Raw genomic sequence first — 18,428 nt, forward strand, 5'->3', positions numbered from 1 at the left:
AGACCATTCATTCATTCATTCATTCATTGTTTGCGTGCCTTATTGGGTGTTTGGGTGCCTTATTGGGTGCCTGTTTATGCGTAATGCGTGCGTAATGGTCATGTTAACCCAAGGCATTCTGAACGCGTAACCATCGGGTATAAACCGAAAACAGCTTGTTTTGGCCACATCACATACGTAGGTGAGAAAGGTAGCCCGTCAATGAGGCGTGGTCTCCGTACATGCGTGTGATTGGTTGCTTACTTTGGGGTGCTGAACTTGGTACCTTGGATAGCGACGCTCGATGGTCAGTGCAGGACAGACTTCTCCTACTGACGCGCTGCCATGCCTCGTTACACGGTCCACATTCGGGACGAGTGGCTCACTGTGCCCTGTCGAGATCCCACCTACACCATCCAATGGCTCGGACACGAGGCTCTCAAACGCTACACCAAGAACAAGCCCGACAACGGGGGCATCAAAGCGGTGAAAGACATCAAATTTGTGGCAAGAAGGTGCCAGGGTCAGGGACTGTTGGACGCGGAGGACACGATCGAGGATGTTCTGGAGGACAATGACTTTGTCGAACTTGGTAATTATTTAACCTAAACCTGGATTTAAAGATATTCTATCAAGTTCATTAATGTCATTTGTGCCATACAGTTATGTCTTTAACAATAGGCCTAAATAACGTTTTTTATGCACCAACATCTAAACCAAAATGACATGAGATATGAGTCTAGGGTTTACAATAAGTCATATTGTCTATCAAGAGGTGTTTCCTCCAGGTTATTGTCTATTTTGTATTAATTGTGATTTATTTCTAGCCATCGAAGGGGATACCATGTCTACTGATTACATCCCATTCCAACCTGGAGTTTCACACCTGTATCCTCTATATATAATAATAATAATAATAATAATAATAATAATAATAATACATTTATTTTATAAGGCGCCTTTCATGGCACTCAAGGTCGCCGTACAACAACACATTTAAAAACGGTTACAAAATTCAAAATACAAAATACATAGAAATATACAGTATAAAACATAGCTAGTAGCAGAGCAGCACGGGAACAGTAAATCAACAGGGATACGCCTGCGTAAACAGTCATATATATATGTATAACAATGTATAACAATATCTTGTGTGTGATTTGTCATCCAGATAAGCATTTGGGTTATGGAAACAGTAAGCAATGATTTACTACTACTAAGTAGGCCTATACCCTTCCCTAATTCTATCCTACTCATAGATAGTCATGTCATACTGCAAGGGTGACATATGTGTGTGAATAAATTGTTTAGTGTGAATTGCCAGTGGCTTCCTCTCACGCACCAAAGTAGAAAGCTTTGTTTATTATTAGTAAAAGGTGTTTTAGTCATCGTGCATGCATGACAGTATGTCCCTACTGCCTACCCGTCCTATTCTCTGGTCCATATGTCCTTAACCAGTAGCAACAGAACTGCTGCATACAGAGAACCAGGAGATGTGAGTATTATTGCTTTATGACACTTCCATAAATGTTATTTTTCATACCTGACCATACCTGAAGTGACACTGTGTAAAAAACATGCTTTCTGTAGAACCTTTTCTTAGATGGCAACAGCCTGACTTCGAGGGGCCTGGTCAATTTAGGAAGGGGGATGTACAAGATAAAGGTAATCATCATCAACAAGATCTGGTTGTGATCATTGTGGTTTGCACGTTAGTCTTTGAGTTATTAAATCCTCCCGCTTCACTACATTTTCAGCTGACCCCAGAGGCAGAAACCAAAGTTGTGAAAGCCAGAGAGCTTATTGACACCATTTGCAAAGAAAACAAAGGTGAGACAATAAAGTTAGTAGGGACAATATTTACCTGTAATGTTATACATGGTTATGCTTGAGTAGTTAGGGTTAGGGTTAGTTTCATGAGAGCATAATCTGTAAGATATTTTATTTTAGGATTTTTGGAATCTATTCATCAATAGACTCAGGTGGTAAACCAGATTGAAGCTGCAGGTGGCAAACCAGATCTTGAATTAAAGCAGAATTTACCTATACAGAATTTACTGCAACTCTCTCTCACTCTCTCTCTCTCTCTCTCTCTCTCTCTCTCTCTCTCTCTCTCTCTCTCTCTCTCTCTCTCTCTCTATCTCCCTCTCTCCTTCTCTTCAGTTGTCTATGGAATCACTACAGGGTTTGGGAAATTTGCCCGCACAGTCATTCCTGTCCACAAGCTCAAGTATGGACTGTACTCTCCTGTATCTACTCTTACAGTTTTATCTCTCTCTCCCATTTTCTTGAAACATGAGATCGGGCTATCGTTTATTCTGTTGTCATGTGTTGTCTTTCCCATAGAGAGCTGCAAGAGAATCTGGTCCGATCACACTCAGCTGGTGAGTGTCTACATTTTTTCGCCACACACTACAGATCTAACTCTCCAGACCGCTTTAATGCTACATGTATGCCATTGGTCTCACACATGTAGCCAGACGGGAGAGTATAGGAAAGGTATCTTTATCTCATTTGGCATACATCATTAGACAATCGACACAGACAAGTGAAAACGAACTAGGTGTTCTTGGAAGTGGAAAAATATATTTTAAAATGTGCACAGCAAAGGCCAGTTACAGACACCAAGCATCAATGCTGCATACAAGTGCGGACCTTATCCACTATGCTTTGATAGTGGGGAGATACAAAGAGGACACATCAATACAGGACACATCAACCTGGCATAAAACTAGACATGATGAGTGCTCAACACATACTCTCACAGATGGATAAATACCCAAATAACTTCTAAATAAATATAGATCAACATTTACCAACAACATAGTCTTTTGCCACTGTACTTGGTTAATGATATCCTCTGCTTCCTGTTTATGCCACTTTGTCCCATGCCCTGGGGTTAAGGTTTGGGCAGTCCTCTGAGTCCAGAGAGAACCCGGATGCTACTGGCTCTGAGGATCAACGTCCTGGCCAAGGGTTACAGTGGGGTCTCCCTGGAAACCCTCCATGCCATGATCCAGGCTTTCAATGGTAAAACCTGACCTTAGCTGGAACTTTGTGTCCTGCGAAATCTATTGGAGGGGGAGGGGAGTGTCAATGAGGGGAGTCACTGACATCTTTGGTTGTCCCTGTAGCGTCCTGCCTGTCCTATGTCCCTGAGAAGGGGACAGTTGGTGCCAGTGGAGACCTCGCCCCCCTTTCTCACCTGGCCCTGGGATTGATGGGAGAGGGAAAGATGTGGTCCCCTAAGAGTGGATGGGCGGACGCCAAATATGTAAGAGTTATGCTCCCGCCATAATTTGACGATGGGCAAAATGGTGGAGACAGTGGAGATAATGCAATATGCCAGTGTTTACCTTGTGGTCAAAACATGCCAGAGCGAGCAGTCCAACGGGAAAAAAGGGGAACACATGTTTGTTTTTCTATGACCCCCCTTGACCTTTTACGTTTGTTTTTCTCTCCTTTCATCTCTGTCCAGGTCCTGGAGGCCCATGGGCTGAAGCCTATCACACTGAAGCCTAAGGAGGTAAGGCTTAAACTCACTCTCTAATTCACTCCCATGCTATCTTCTTTACACTGTAATCTAAGTATATACTCATTGGAGGATTGTAAAAAATTGTGTTGAATACATATTTCCCCCCACTGTATAATGTTCCTCTTGCTCCCCCCCTTTCTCTTTCCCTCCTATTTCCGATAGGGTCTAGCCCTGATCAATGGGACCCAGATGATCACATCGCTGGGGGCGGAGGCTGTGGAGAGAGCCGAGGCCATCGCCAGACAGGCTGACATCATCGCTTCTCTCACCCTGGAGGTGCTGAAGGGGACCACCAAGGCCTTCGACAGCGGTGAGGATAGGTGGCCGCTCTCTGCAACTGAAGATCTGACACACCATGACTAAAAAACTGATTTGAACCCACACCACCACTCCTTCTCCCATGCTTGGTGATCACTCCCTCTCATCCTCCTCCCCCCTCTAGATATCCATGCGCTGCGTCCCCACCCAGGACAGGTAGAGGTGGCCATGCGCTTCCGTTCTCTGCTGGACTCGGACCACCACCCTTCGGAGATAGCAGGTGACTAAGCAGATCTATTGGGGGGGGAATATAACGGCATATAATACAAAAATGACTTGAAGTCACTTTAAAGCCTGGTCCCTCAACCTATCTGCTGTTGCTTATCTGTATTGCCAGAGAGCCATCGTTTCTGTGACAGAGTCCAGGATGCCTACACCATGCGCTGCTGTCCTCAGGTAACAGATATGCCTTACAGTATATTATCTTTATATTAATTAAGATAATTATATTATCAGAGCAGTCAGCTATTCTGAGTCTTGTCTTTTCTCTGAATACTAGGTCCACGGTGTTGTCAACGACACGATAGCCTTCGCCAAGACCATAATCAACACAGAGATCAACAGTGCCACCGACAACCCTGTATCCTTCTCTGTCCATGAGTCAAAAAATACCACAGCAAATGTGATACTGTAGGTTAGCACAGTTAAAAAGTCAAACCTATACAAAATTATGTGTCTTAACATTATAGTTTTGTGGTGTAGCTATACCCCATCTACGTAAGTGTTTCAGCTGAGAAATGTATCCCTAGCCAAACCCCACCTGTGCCAAAGTGCCCCTCCCTCCTACCCCGTGTGGCAATTTGATTCTTAATGGCTGCATCAGATGGTCTTTGCAGATAGGGGGGAGACAATTTCCGGAGGGAATTTCCATGGAGAATACCCAGCAAAGGTGCAGTAGATATCCACAACTTTTAAACTACCTGTGTAACTATTCATATGAGACCTAAATCAGAGGATATTTTAAGGACGTATGTTATTGCATAGTGTGTGTGCTGCAGATGTAGTGTTCTTCTTTTTAACCCACCTCCTCTATCACCCCCCTCTCTCTCTAGGCTCTGGACTTCCTGGCTATAGGAGTACATGAGCTGGCCTCTATCAGTGAGAGGAGGATTGAGCGACTGTGCAACCCCTCTCTCAGTGAGCTGCCTGCCTTCCTGGTCAACGAGGGGGGTCTCAACTCAGGCTTCATGATCGCCCACTGCACCGCTGCTTCCCTGGGTTAGTCTGTGAATACACATTATCGTAAACACATCTTTCGTGTATCTGACCTGAGTGTCTACCATTGAAGGTACTGTAGCATGTTAGTTTGTGTCACAGTGAAACATCCTGTCCACATCCTGTCCACATCCTGTCCACATCTGTAGTTTCAGAGAATAAGGTGCTGTGCCACCCGTCTTCCGTGGACTCCTTGTCCACCAGCGCGGCCACAGAGGACCACGTGTCCATGGGAGGCTGGGCAGCCAGGAAGGCCCTGAGGGTGGTGGAACATGTGGAGCAAGGTGGGAGAAGCTTTAGCTGTTGATTTTGACTTGATAAGAGGATCATACAGTAACCCATTAAGTTGCTTTTGATTACTTGTTTCTGTTGAAACTGCTCAGAAATAGTTTTGTGAGATGTCTGAAATATGTATATTCATTTAAAACCATGTTTTAAACCAGTTAATCACTGAAAGAGCTTTTTTTTTATGTTGCAAGAAATGATTTATTTTGAGACCAGTGTCAACCACTTTCAGAGCTTTTTCATGCTTTTCAAGATTAGGCTATTATATACGGGCATGAGGGTGAGTCTCTTCCGTGAACTAGACTCTGATAATGTCCCTCTTTAAACCGCAAACAAACAAACAAAGTGACAGTGAGTAATACTTAACCCCATGGGGATGCTGACCGTGAATCACATGCAAACACTTTCTCTCCTCTCAGTTCTTGCAATTGAGCTGTTAGCTGCTTGCCAGGGTATCGAGTTTCTACGCCCCCTGCGCACCACCACACCATTGGAGAAGGTCTATGACCTTGTGCGCAGCTTGGTCAAGTAAGTCAAACAGATGTCACCAAGGTACACACATTTAGGTCCCCTGAAATATTGAACAGGTTGGTTAATATTTATCCAATGTCCCTGCCCTGTGCCTCTCAGACCCTGGATTAAGGATAGGTTCATGACCGCAGATATTGAGGCGATCCATCGTCTTCTTCTGGACCAGAAGGCAAGTGTGGGAACAAAGATAGAGGTTACTCTGAGCCTACATCTATTAAATAGAGGCCCAAACACATAACGTATGTCTTCAAACATTAACAAACTGTAAACTTTCACTACAGTGTGAAGACAGTCATAGCACCTGCAGTAAGTTAATATGTGCTACAATGCAAAGAAGCTTCCATATTTGCTAACCTGTGCATGTTTTTGGGGTTACTGTCTACTTATCCAGGTGTGGAATGTGGCTGCGCCTTACATTGAGAAGTATAATTTGGAGTACATTCCAGAATCCCGTCCCATCTCTCCCACTGCCTTCTCACTGGACCCCCCGGCATCACCACGGAAACGTGTCCGCCATGAGTGAAGGCATCATCTCTTTACTTCTACAAATAAATATATTCTTACTTCCACTACAATCCAAATGACTGCAAAAGTGTAATTTATCAACACTCATAATATGTCATACTTTTCAACAAGACGTTGTAACTCCTCCACTGATTGAGGCTAGAGATGCAGATATGTCATCTCAAGCACTCCCTTCCACATTCAGTAGACTAGGACTTGATTTACTTTATCAAACCTGCGGTATTCAGTCACTCAGAAAATCTATGTGAAATTCTTGATCAATAATAAATGGTAATCCATATGCAAACTAATATTTATTTAAACTCCTGTAAGTCTCATACAAAATGGATGTAATGCCTTATTGCTACCTCAGTTATTTCATATTTCATATACATTTGGGAAATTGATCATGCACTTGATCTTGCAATTAGAGTAAATGAATAATCTATGCAATAAATGAATGTCATAAAAATATGACTTCAATAAAGGCAAAACAAATTGGATTTGGTGTCCCATTCTGTTTTATACCACTATCTCCTATATCTAAATCATTTATATTATTCTATTCTATTCTCTCTCTATCAATCTCTCTCTCTCTCTCTATCTATCTATCTATCCCCCCCCCCTCTCTCTCTCTCTCTCTCTCTCTCTCTCTCTCTCTCTCTCTCTCTCTTATATATATATAGAAGAAATGTCACCTCATAGCATGTGGGTACAGTATGAAATCATATCTAGTTAATAATTATCCTGATACATGAGCATGAATTTGGGGATTGGAGCTATAGCAAACAGCTACTTCCAAAGACACACAGAAAACAAACACATGTGACAGCTGTGACGAACACAGACCTGTGCTGTGTAAATATGTCTCTTCTGAGAACTGCACAAAACCTGATTTGAAACTTCAAATGGAGAAATAGGTTCTTTATTGCACAACCTTCTGCTCCTTCTCAGGGGGCTTGGTGTGCAATGTAGTGTAAAGGACATTTCGGGCCAACAACATACGTTTTATATGTAAATATAAACCTCTGGATGAGGTCTTTCTAATGACAAAGGATGAGTGATATACTACTTAACCTACTTAATAAATATGAGGCCCACCAATCTCAGGTTTGTTTTGGCTCTCCTGGAGAAAAAAAAGAAAAGAACAAAAACTCCTAACAATCTAGCATCCTGCAATCAGTCTGTCCCTATCCATCCCAGAGAACAATTAGGCTATACAGTACAGGCCAAAAGTTTGGACACACCTTCTCATTCAATGCGTTTCCTTTATTTTCATGACTATTTGGTACATTGAAGATTCTCACTGAAGGCATCAAAACTATGAATGAACACATAGGAATTATGTATTTAACAATAAAGTGTGAAATAACTCAAAATATGTCTTATATTATAAGATTCCTCAAAGTAGCCACCCTTTGCTTTTGTTGTTGTTAATAAAATATATAATAATAATATTAAATATAATGTGTTAATAATAATGTTTTCAGTTATTTCACACTTTTTTGTAAAGTACATAATTCCTATGTGTTCATTCATTCATTTTTTGTTGTTAATAAAATATATAATAATAATATTAAATATAATATGTGTTAATAATAATATGTTTTCAGTTATTTCACACTTTTTTGTTAAGTACATAATTCCTATGTGTTCATTCATAGTTTTGATGCCTTCAGTGAGAATCTACAATGTAAATAGTCATGAAAATAAAGGAAACGCATTGAATGAGAAGGTGTGTCCAAACTTTTGGCCTGTACTGTATGCTAGACCATTGTGTTGAACCTATGTCTATAATTACGCGCTCTTGGTAGTAGGTCTAATAGAAAAGAATTGCGACACCTGTAGCGACATCGTTACAGTCCGCAGTTTTGCGTGAATTGTTGATATTTGAAAGTGCATCACGCATTTGAATGTTAGCCTCGGATTAGAATCGTCACACATTTCTCGAAGACTAGTCCAAAAGTACCTAGTCCATACAGATAGTTCACCACGGACACCTGCAGAAAATCATTTCAGGCAAGTATGGCCTTGACTTCGATAACCTAATTGTTGGCTATTCGTGTTTGGTGAATTGACGTAGCAATAGTCTTCCTAGAAATGTCCTTTACATTACACTGTATTTATAATGTGACCTATATATTAGCTAAGTCTAATGAAGTTTGACATGATTTTTGCATTGTTCTCTAAACTACTAGTCTAACAACCTTCTCTTATGTAAAATCACCACCTGATTTGAACAGAAAATGGAAATTGCCATGCATCCCCTTCTGAAGATGCCTGTCATAAAGAAAGGTACATACAGGAACAACATTGAAACAACATGTCTTTATTTCAATAGAATTTGATACAAATGTAACCACAATAGTTATTAGTTGGTTACGCATAAGGTAATATAAAAGGTATGGGGAATGCATAAACCAGGTCAGTATTATTCACTTAATCAAATACTGTATTTACCCGATACCTTTATTGTATAGGCTACAGAGCATGCAAGACAACTAGGCCTATGAGTGTTGTAAGAATCAGTAGAGTCCAACTCAACTATCTGGCAAGCATTGGTTTGTCAACCATACCAGAATAATAATTACAGTGGTAGCATATGTTTGACTAAATTATTTCCATTCTTTCTTTCAGGTATGATAAGAGCACCAGAAACAACTGCTCCCTCTGAATACCTCTCAAGGAGGAGGGGTGGCATAAGAGGTACTTATTAAGCTTTGAGACAATTCTGTATAATTTTGCGTCCTCTACAACTACAAGAGGTTTATTCTAATAAATATGCCATTTTATTTCAGAAAATCTTGACGAAAAATCAAAGCCATCCCTTCATGGGGCCTGGCTGAGATCAAGAAATACAACAGGTACAATGTATTTGCAAATTAGACTACTAGACTATCGGGAATAGGGTTAGGATATTCTTATCTTTACATTCATATTGGGCATGTTTTTTAATTTAGTTTTTAAAGTTTACGACAGAATAATTCGCTTTTTCTATATCTCTATATAGATCATATTTGTGTTGTTGATTATGTACATCCCCCTACATCTTATTTCTTCAAAGGATTATGTGACTATACACAGAGCTTTTTTCATAGGAAAAATGTGTTGAAAAGTTAAATAATACAGTAACATTCAGAAACACATCTTCTTCAGATGCAGACAGAGAAGCTGCTAACCCTAACCCATATGTGCTTCCCACGGATATGGACATTTTCAAAAAGAGAGAAGTTGATTCCATCATTAATCTACAAGTATGTACTTTCTGAGGCTAATTTATGAAGTGATCTTGTTTAATAACAGAAAATCCATGTCTAGTTATAAATGGATACCTGAACCATAATGAATGAATGAAAGCCATGTTGGCTTATGACATAGACTGGTCATTTTAATAAGTAATTTAAAAAGATAAATACTTTACGTATTCGTTGTATTGTCTCTCAGGAGAAGAAGTTCTTCAGAAGTCTCCCAGCCCAGATGAAGAGCACCTTCCTGTCCCGTCACAGGTGTCGTTCTGCCCCCAAGAGGACCACTGCAGAAGACACCGTCCCTGAAACAGAGAAATGCAGGAGGGACAAAATCACATGGGCCACAGTCACTAAAGGCATGACTGTCATGTTTACAATCTGCCATGTATAGATAGCATAGCATAGCAATGCTTTAACAGACTGTCATGGGACAGGGCAATCTGATCTGACCTAATTCTCCCTTTTTATTCTGCAGGTTGCAGTCAAGAGAGGGAGAACATGAGGGACTATCTAGCTAAACAGAGAGAAACGTTTATGTTGCAGGTGAAAATGTGAAATTAAAATTAAAATGACCTATATTATATGTGTCAATAGATGAGGGGGAATGTATGACCAGCATGTTGTCTCTCTTTGTAGTATTCTCTGTCAGTTAAACAGGACACTATCAAACAGCTGGAGAAGGAAGCAGTCGTTGAACATCAGAGGCTAAGCCTTGCTGAAAAGCGTTTGGAGGACGATGCTGTTGCCTTTGAGAAATTTATCAAGGAAAACGACCAGAATTCTGTGGAAGCTGTTAAGTTGTTAGTATCACTGCAAGTTGTTCTCACGAGAATCTGATTATAATACATATTGCATCGACTTTTGCAGTCTGTCCGTAATTGTTTGAGAAAAGTTTGTAAACCATAGCTTGTTCCAGATTCTCAGAGTGAAACATAAAACCTAGGCGAGGAAAAAACACATTGGGCACACCATGGCTTTCTGGTTACATCACATTTATGTGGAAAGATACCAACATTTCGGTCTTCATCAGGGTGTTTAAACACCCTATAAACACCCTGATGAAGGTTTGTTGATCAAAATGATGGTGTCTTTCCACATAAATGTGAAATAGCCAGAAAGCCAGTGTGCTCAAGTTGTTTCCTTCTCGGAGTATCCAATAGCCTACACTCAAGTCTAATAGATGAGGCGTTTCCTTGTTAACCTAATTGAGCCCCAAGTAGTTGTTGGGAATAAAACAAGACATACAGTCTGTTGGCTCATCAAATAATCCATTACATGTATAGTGTCTCCCTAGATCATGGTGAAAAAGCAGTGTCATAAAGAAATGATTTAATGTGCAGTCTAATCCTATTGAATATTGATGTTATCTTTCCAGGGCAGAGAAAGAAACAATGATGAAAATGGAGAAGACAATAGAATTAAAGAAAATAACAGCTGCAATGACGACCATGAAAAGGTACTGAACCTCCACACCCAAAAAAAAAACATGTCCTTCGAGCCGGATTTGAACCAGCGACCTAAGGATTTCAGCTGTTAGCCACTACAGTCCTCCGCTCTACCAACTGAGCTATCGAAGGGACGATGCATCCCATAGGAAAAATGCGGCATTACAACTACAATTACAACTACAATATGACGAATACCATTAAATAGGAACTAGTAGAAGGAACGTATTTTATATCAACCTCATCGTTGTTAACCTTACAGTAATTGTAGCTCTCTTTGTGGGCACATCTTGAACTTCACAGTCATGAAACTCCTCGTGAGCTTAGAATGATAAGGTTCTATCTCCGTTTAGGGCAGTTCAGAGATATTGAGCGTCAAAGTTTTTACATTCCATTAACATTATGTTTTGTGAGATGGAACCTTTGTATTTTATGAATTACTGACTCAAAAATGTCAACATTTAAAAAAATAACACCACACAGGCATTAATAAACATGTAATGGATCAGATTATGTAGAAAACTAAATTTTTACAAAAATTGAGATAGAACCTTATAATTCTAACGTCACGACATTCATATGTGTTTGCACTCTCTCAAGTGACATCTCAAAGTATCAGGACGTCCTGAAGGAATATCAGACTGACCGAACGTTCCTGACTGCCGTCGCACCTGCAGAATGGCGCCAGGAGAGAACGCGCCAGAAGGAGGAGAGAAAGGCAGCCAAGCAGAGCCAGAGACCCATTAAAGATAAAAACCTGTTCTGTCTTCCTTCATCAGAGAAAGGTAGGCTATTATATGAATACATGTGCAACTCAAAAAAATAGAATATCGTGCAAAAGTCCATTCATTTCAGTAATTCAACTTAAAGGGTTAAACTTAAATATTATATAGACTCATTGCATTGTACATGTGCACGATTATACTTTTCAGAGGGCTGACATTTCTATATTTAAAATCCTTTTCTTATTGATTTCATGTAATATTAAACATTTCTGAGATATTTAATTTGGGGTTTTCACAAGCTGTAAGCCATAATCATCAAATTTATAACAAATAAAGGCTTTAAATATCTCGCTTAGCATGTAATGAGTCTATATAATATCTAAGTTTAACCCTTTAAGTTGAATTACTGAAATAAAAGAACTTTTGCACGATATTCAAATTTTTGGAGTTGCACCTGTACATTTTTTTGTGAAACCGTTCATTCATAAAAAAATGTTTTTGTTTTGTTTTAATCATCATAACATAAATGAAGCGAATAACCACATGAACCCAACCGAATTACTACGTTCGTGAGAACGTAATCAATGTGAATACAGTTCCAGCATATTATTTCAATAACATTATTACACTTTCTTGTTTTTTCACCGTCGTCCTCACCATCAGAGGATAATAAAACGTTTCCCTCTGGCAGACGTGATTCAAGAGTTAGGCCTACTAAAGTTACACAGGCAAGAAGACAGAGTAAAAGGTCAGAGCTAGATCATCATATTATTTATTTATTTTTACTTGTAGCCTACATTTTGCCATAAAAAGGGAGCTTGGTTGTAATTATTCTGGAAAACATAGAATGAATGTAGTGCTCAGTTTTGTAAATGTCATGATGATAACTCTTCAGTGGGAAAGCACTGAACATCCCACAGGAGAGACAGGCATCAATCCCAGAGGAAGAGCTCTCAGACAGTGATGAGGTTTGGTTTAGTTTCCTTTTTTTTATTAGTGAACCCTTTTCTTTCTTTTACAGCATTGGCGTTGACACTGTATGTTAACCTTTTTCATTGGTTCTGTTTGCTGCCTCTCCTCCCAGGAGGAGGCTGAGCTGTGTTTCACAGACGCCAGGGAGATGCTTGACGTCATGACAGCTCTGGAGGAGCAGAACCTCTCCTACATCCAGAACTTCCAGGAAACTGAGGAGGCTATGGATGAGATCCGCAAAACTGTCCAGCACACACAAGACAAAATGTAAAGGCATACATCCATGTTCTACAGTAGGCCTATATTATTCCCCCAATTCAAACAACAAATGCCTGTCATTAGGGCATCACACCAGCTAATGTGACTGTGAACGGTGTGTGTACTTTTAAAAGGAACAATGAGACCCAAATCCTGCGACAGCAGATTGACATCCTGAAGTCAGCCATCCAGAGGGAGGAGGAGAATACCGCTGAGCTGGAGCTCAAGTCCAGGATCTTCTCCTATGGCAAATACAAAGCTGACAAACAGGTCTGTACTTAAGTAGTTGTAATGAGTACTAATGGATGAAAATTCCTTTAATGATGAGTCAATGAGATTTAGAACAAGGTTACATAACGCTTCGTATGTTTTCTATGCTTTGGCTTTGACTCGATGACGGATCCAATATCACCTCCTCCTTGCAGGATGCTATGCTCAACATCCTGCACAAGAAGGTGAAAGAGGTGTACAGGGAGTGTGTTGGGGAGGTAGACTCCAACATCAGAACTCTTGACATGCTGACCAATATAGAAAACAAGATGGAAGAGCTCATGGACCGCATGGAGACACTGCCATCAGAGAAGATAGATGCTGTGAGAACCAGGAAGGATAGGGAAAAGAGGCTGAGGTGTGTCCTTAGCTCTCGATATTACACACTGTACTCACTAGACTTTGGCATCACTACAACACAACAAAAACGTTTAAGAGCCCTATTCTGCTAATTGTTTTATTTTCTTTACCACAGGGATCTTAAATCCATTGAGATTCCTCTGGACTAAATGGTTTCTTCTTTTGGATGTTTGTTGGTTCTGGGTCTTCTTGTCCCTTCTGATTTGGGTGGGTTCCCCGCTTTCCTTTATTCCAGGATGCGCGAGGAGAACATGCTGTTGAAAAAACATCACCAGGAGGAGAGGCTCAAACTGGCTCATGAAAGGGCCACATCTGATAGCAAGAAAATGGTTGGTGTTCCTTTGATAGATAGTCCTATAGTGTAGAGGTTTACTCTATTAGGCTTTATCTATTTAGTATGTGTCGTCAAATTACGCAATAGTGTATATACATTTCTCTCATAGTAACACAACCAAGAAATAACTCACAGCTTATATAGCCTGGTGAGCATAAGAGCTTTTCAGAATGTTTACATTCTGCATTGATTGAGAGTACTTCTCTAGAACTAAATTAATTGATAATACTTAAAATCTGTTAACACAGCACCATAAATACCATTCCTTTCATGTCTCTAGACTGGCCGAAAGCTAATGCCACGATCTGAGCCCTCCGAAAGAAAACAGAAGAACAAGATACATGTACTGACCACAAGAGAGCAGGAGGACGCCTTGTACTTCTTCACCTGAACCTTCACACACACATTCAGGGATTATAAATAAGTTATTGCTTATTCTAATTGTTACCTTACAGTTAATTGGGAAATGACGTGTACTTTGATTTTGAATACGTTATTTTGAAATATTCTTGTCTCAGCATGTTATTTTAAAATCTTTCTCAAAAATGATTAACAGAATAATTTAAGAGAAAGTATGCACATTTGTCAAAGAAAGGAACATAGGAGGTATAAATGAAAAGTGCAATATGCACAAATTTATTACACTTAATAATAGTGTAATTGTACAAAAGACATAACAGTTTTTTTTTTCAGAACAAGATGTTGCTCACAAAGACAATGATTACTATTACCAAGAACACAATCAGATGCAATTATTCTCATTACAAACAAAAAAAAAAGTATTGTTTTCAATAGTATAACAGTGCATCCAGTCACTCTTTCATTTCTCCATCCTCATCTTCTTCCTCCACTCCTCTGATGTACAATACATTGTTGCATCTGTGTGTAGAAGCAGACAGGATACGATTAGCTCTGCATGTTGTTCAATTCAGAAGTCCCAGCCAAAAGTGGATATTTCTCTGAATTACTTTGGGTAACAAAGAATTAAAGTAAACTTAACACTTCACAGACAAGGACCCGCATTTCAAATGAACTGACAGCATGAGTTTAAATTGGAATGGAAGGCAAAAATGACACTTGAGGTTACAAGGACTGTTTCTCCAAGGTACTGTAAACATTACCATTAATCCAAAAGATAAAACTTTTACTTACCTAACTAGCACTTCTCCTAAATGGCCAGCCAATGCTCCATCCACATACTCTTCAGTGTTGGCCAGCTACAAAAATAGACATCACTCATTGTAATGCAAACGGTTTTATAAGCGGAAGGCACACTTTGTGGTAACTGTGATGAGGCGTATATAACTCTACGTACTCAATAATACTTTGATTTGCACTGTTCTCAAATACTTTATACAGGTCAGGTCCACAAACCTGCATGTTCATGTAGCTATCCACTGACACTAGGTAGCCTTTATATTCCATGCCCCACTTCAGCTTGATCATCACCGGTTTGCCAGTCAGCCCATTGAGGAAGGGTTTTGGATTTAAGGGCAAACTCTGCAAGCACAACATTACATTAGCACATCATGTTAAAGGTACGATCCAATATGTTTTCAGTTAGAATGATAAGGTTCTATCTCCGTTTAGAATGATAAGGTTCTATCTCCGTTTAGGGCAGTTCAGAGATATTGAGCGTCAAAGCTTTTACATTCCATTATGTTTTGTGAGATGGAACCTTTGTATTTTATGAATTACTAACTCAAAAATGTCAACATTTAAAAAAATTAAAAAAACACACAGGCATTAATAAACACCTAATGGATCAGATTATGTAAAAAAAACTACATTTTGACAAAAATTGAGATAGAACCTTATAATTCTAACGTCACGAGATGGAGCTATGCCGGTACACATGGCTAACGCAGGACTGACACGCCATGATATATCCATATCAACACATACAAACAATAAGAGTAAAAAAACAACGTTATTTGCGGTTGATTATGGGGAAGCTCATTAAGCTTTTAATACGTTACATCTTTCATTTAATTCTTGAAGCATCAAAATAGGTAAATGGCCATTGAACACTAGTCTGCACATTGGCTGCAAGGAAGTGAGCTAGCTACTAAGCTAGCAGCTAGTTGGCTGCAAACAACATACAACAATCAGGAGACGTAATGTGCGCAATTTAGGATTTTTAAATTACATTCATGACAGCTAGTATTCGCATGGCTAACACACAGAAATCGTTACCAGCGAGCAACTTCTACAACAAATAACATTATAACATATTTACCATTGTGAAGACAAAGCTAGTGAAGGGAGAGCTACGTTTAGCACGCCGTCTTGTGAACTCTGAACTCTCATGTGCATAGAACCTGGCCTGTGATTGGCTCGCATAAGATCACTATTCGCCCCGATTGGTGAGATCGCGCCGGAAAAATATTTGCGGGAAAGATTGTTAATAATATGTTTAAATTTATATGAGTTGCAACAAAGACAATGAATTTGTTACACTTATTTTTTTAAATTGACTTAACTTTAGTAATTTATGATAGTTACATTGTACAATGTTTCACTAGAAGCTGCAGTTGTACTTGTAACCACCAGGTGGTAATGTTCTCACATGATTCTAACTCGATCAGCTTGTGTTGCTTTAAAATCATTGGAGTTTTAGACTAGAGACAATTCTAACTCCATGCTCTAAACTAAAATTAATGACTTGACTCTGCAGCCATTTGTCTGTCAAATACATTCCATCTCTCTCTTCTTGGCCTAGTATACTTGGGGCAAGTGTCCACTTCTGCACACCTGCTAGAACACCCACATCCATGATCTGACTTATGTAAGACCCTAAATCATCCCAGAGGTCGGTTATGATATATGGGTGCTGACAGGAGAAATCTCAGCCATTTTCAGTACTTTAGTTTATTGGATGGTATACAGAGCTCTACTGGGTGGTTTGATTACAATGAGGCTCATAGAATATAGCGGAATCATCTGGCAAATGAACTATATCTTCAAATCCAAACAAACCACACACCTATTTAAAAGATTAATGTCTGAGAACATCATCTGAGGCTTAAGTAGTGTATTTCAGGTGCTGTTGCCTGTACCAGTGACTACTTATCTCTAATACGTCATGATATTTACATGTAAACCTCCAAACTCCTGGGATACTTTATCCGAGTAATGCTATATATCTTAGTTTACTCATGATTCTAACACTTCAAAATTCCCTTGGCAACAGATTAAATTCCATAAACTGAGACAAACTCAACTGCAGTCTTGCAAGTCTTGCCAATTCCCACAGGATATGCCTAAACCAGCATTGATCTCCATTGTAGGGAGTAAGGGCATGTTTCTGCGATGGCCAGTAATCCTATTGTACATTCATAAAGCAGGGAAAGTACAACCTGAGAAATGATCTGTATCTTTAAAGAGATATGTGATAAGGGTACAAAACATGATGAAATTGATCCATGACCAGCACCTGTTACTGCTGGAACACGACCAGCCTCCACTGACAGCACCAGAATATAACACTGCCTGTCAGCAGGCCTAATACAAATTGGCAGTTACAATGCAAAGGTCTGTCAAGAAAATGTGGCTTTATATTGTTAACAGCAAAGCATAACATAACTTAACATAACTATTATTAATCTCACCAAGTAATTTAATTGACATTATGTGGAAATAATTGTTGTGTTTGTGCTGATAAGTGCAAGAATGGTAAAATAGTCAGATGAGGCTGTACTAATACTGTAAACGTATACTATTATTACAATACTTCATATCAATTCTTTTACATTCTACCCTCAATGATACATGGTAGATAGAGAGAGAGGTAGAGAGAGAGAGAGAGAGAGAGAGAGAGAGGTGACCACAGGTCACTCCTACAGTACTCACAGGCTCAGATGAGACAAGACACCAGGAGAAAGAGAGAATCTATCTCTAATCATTCTGTTATATACCCTCACTTCCATCCACAGTATTTAGCTTTTTGAGCTTTTTTCAAGGGAACCAATCGGACGTCCATCCTAATCATATCATTCAACAGCTTCAATATTGTCACAGAGACCAACGTCATAAATTTGGCCCATATGGGGAAGGATCTCAAGGAAGCATACAATTGGCTATTCAAATGAAGAAAAAGAGCCAATTTGAACACTTGTTTCCAGTCCAGGAATTGGCTTAATCTGTGTCCAGATAGTATGTGTTAATTTGTGTTTTTGGCGATACTGCACCTGCTGCCCTGACCGGTCTGTCTTGTACACCATGATAGGAATCAACTACCAGTGGAATTCCCCCATTTGTGATTTATTGCACCTACTAAAAAGATTACACATAAGCTCTTTGGAAAATGATAAATAATGATGATATATTTTATTCTACTCTGTACTGATTATGGAAGACTTTACAGATATCATTGTGGTCAACGATGAAGATGTATTGACCTTGTCTTGACCTACTTGACAGAAGACCAGCATGTAAAACATGTTGTTT

General features: G+C 39.6%; 3 protein-coding genes across 3 annotated transcripts; 2 read left to right on the top strand and 1 right to left on the bottom strand.

The window, feature by feature from the left end:
* The first annotated feature begins 297 nt into the window (after window positions 1-297).
* Window positions 298-6,870, top strand: hal (histidine ammonia-lyase). Its single transcript, XM_080545308.1, has 20 exons — window positions 298-571; window positions 807-867; window positions 1,447-1,474; window positions 1,570-1,644; window positions 1,737-1,809; window positions 2,143-2,209; window positions 2,326-2,363; window positions 2,884-3,009; window positions 3,114-3,253; window positions 3,458-3,505; window positions 3,677-3,824; window positions 3,957-4,052; window positions 4,170-4,228; window positions 4,332-4,412; window positions 4,656-4,721; window positions 4,885-5,050; window positions 5,197-5,331; window positions 5,752-5,860; window positions 5,963-6,032; window positions 6,255-6,870. Exons 1-20 carry the CDS (start codon window positions 325-327, stop codon window positions 6,384-6,386), a joined length of 1,965 nt encoding a protein of 654 aa, XP_080401434.1. The 5' UTR covers window positions 298-324; the 3' UTR covers window positions 6,387-6,870.
* A 1,496-nt stretch (window positions 6,871-8,366) lies between these two features.
* Window positions 8,367-14,639, top strand: LOC308169969 (cilia- and flagella-associated protein 100-like). Its single transcript, XM_080544700.1, has 16 exons — window positions 8,367-8,662; window positions 9,005-9,073; window positions 9,166-9,231; window positions 9,524-9,621; window positions 9,812-9,971; window positions 10,091-10,158; window positions 10,252-10,415; window positions 10,991-11,071; window positions 11,661-11,845; window positions 12,449-12,533; window positions 12,681-12,753; window positions 12,870-13,024; window positions 13,150-13,285; window positions 13,441-13,643; window positions 13,881-13,974; window positions 14,260-14,639. The coding sequence occupies exons 1-16, from the start codon at window positions 8,614-8,616 to the stop codon at window positions 14,368-14,370; spliced, it is 1,797 nt and encodes a 598-aa protein (XP_080400826.1). The 5' UTR covers window positions 8,367-8,613; the 3' UTR covers window positions 14,371-14,639.
* On the bottom strand, window positions 14,434-16,271 carry LOC308170625 (small nuclear ribonucleoprotein F-like). The gene is made up of 4 exons (XM_080545438.1): window positions 16,219-16,271; window positions 15,354-15,479; window positions 15,132-15,196; window positions 14,434-14,858 (listed from the first exon to the last, which is right to left on the bottom strand). The coding sequence occupies exons 1-4, from the start codon at window positions 16,219-16,221 to the stop codon at window positions 14,792-14,794; spliced, it is 261 nt and encodes an 86-aa protein (XP_080401564.1). The 5' UTR covers window positions 16,222-16,271; the 3' UTR covers window positions 14,434-14,791.
* Window positions 16,272-18,428: the final 2,157 nt, after the last annotated feature.

Source organism: Nansenia antarctica (genome assembly GCF_963989245.1).
Source record: "Nansenia antarctica genome assembly, chromosome: 14".
Lineage (NCBI taxonomy): Eukaryota > Metazoa > Chordata > Actinopteri > Argentiniformes > Microstomatidae > Nansenia > Nansenia antarctica.

Bases quoted from the DNA above. Each gene is read 5' to 3' on its own strand.
- hal (XM_080545308.1), top strand. From the start codon at position 325: ATGCCTCGTTACACGGTCCACATTCGGGACGAGTGGCTCACTGTGCCC. The intron at 1,810-2,142 runs GTGAGACAATAA...CCTTCTCTTCAG, and splicing joins CATTTGCAAAGAAAACAAAG to TTGTCTATGGAATCACTACA. The intron at 3,254-3,457 runs GTAAGAGTTATG...ATCTCTGTCCAG, and splicing joins GATGGGCGGACGCCAAATAT to GTCCTGGAGGCCCATGGGCT.
- LOC308169969 (XM_080544700.1), top strand. From the start codon at position 8,614: ATGGAAATTGCCATGCATCCCCTTCTGAAGATGCCTGTCATAAAGAAA. The intron at 13,286-13,440 runs GTCTGTACTTAA...TCCTCCTTGCAG, and splicing joins AATACAAAGCTGACAAACAG to GATGCTATGCTCAACATCCT. The intron at 13,644-13,880 runs GTGTGTCCTTAG...CCTTTATTCCAG, and splicing joins GATAGGGAAAAGAGGCTGAG to GATGCGCGAGGAGAACATGC.
- LOC308170625 (XM_080545438.1), bottom strand. The intron at 15,197-15,353 runs GTTTGTGGACCT...CTATTTTTGTAG, and splicing joins ATAGCTACATGAACATGCAG to CTGGCCAACACTGAAGAGTA. The intron at 14,859-15,131 runs GTAAGTAAAAGT...TTCTACACACAG, and splicing joins TTAGGAGAAGTGCTAGTTAG to ATGCAACAATGTATTGTACA.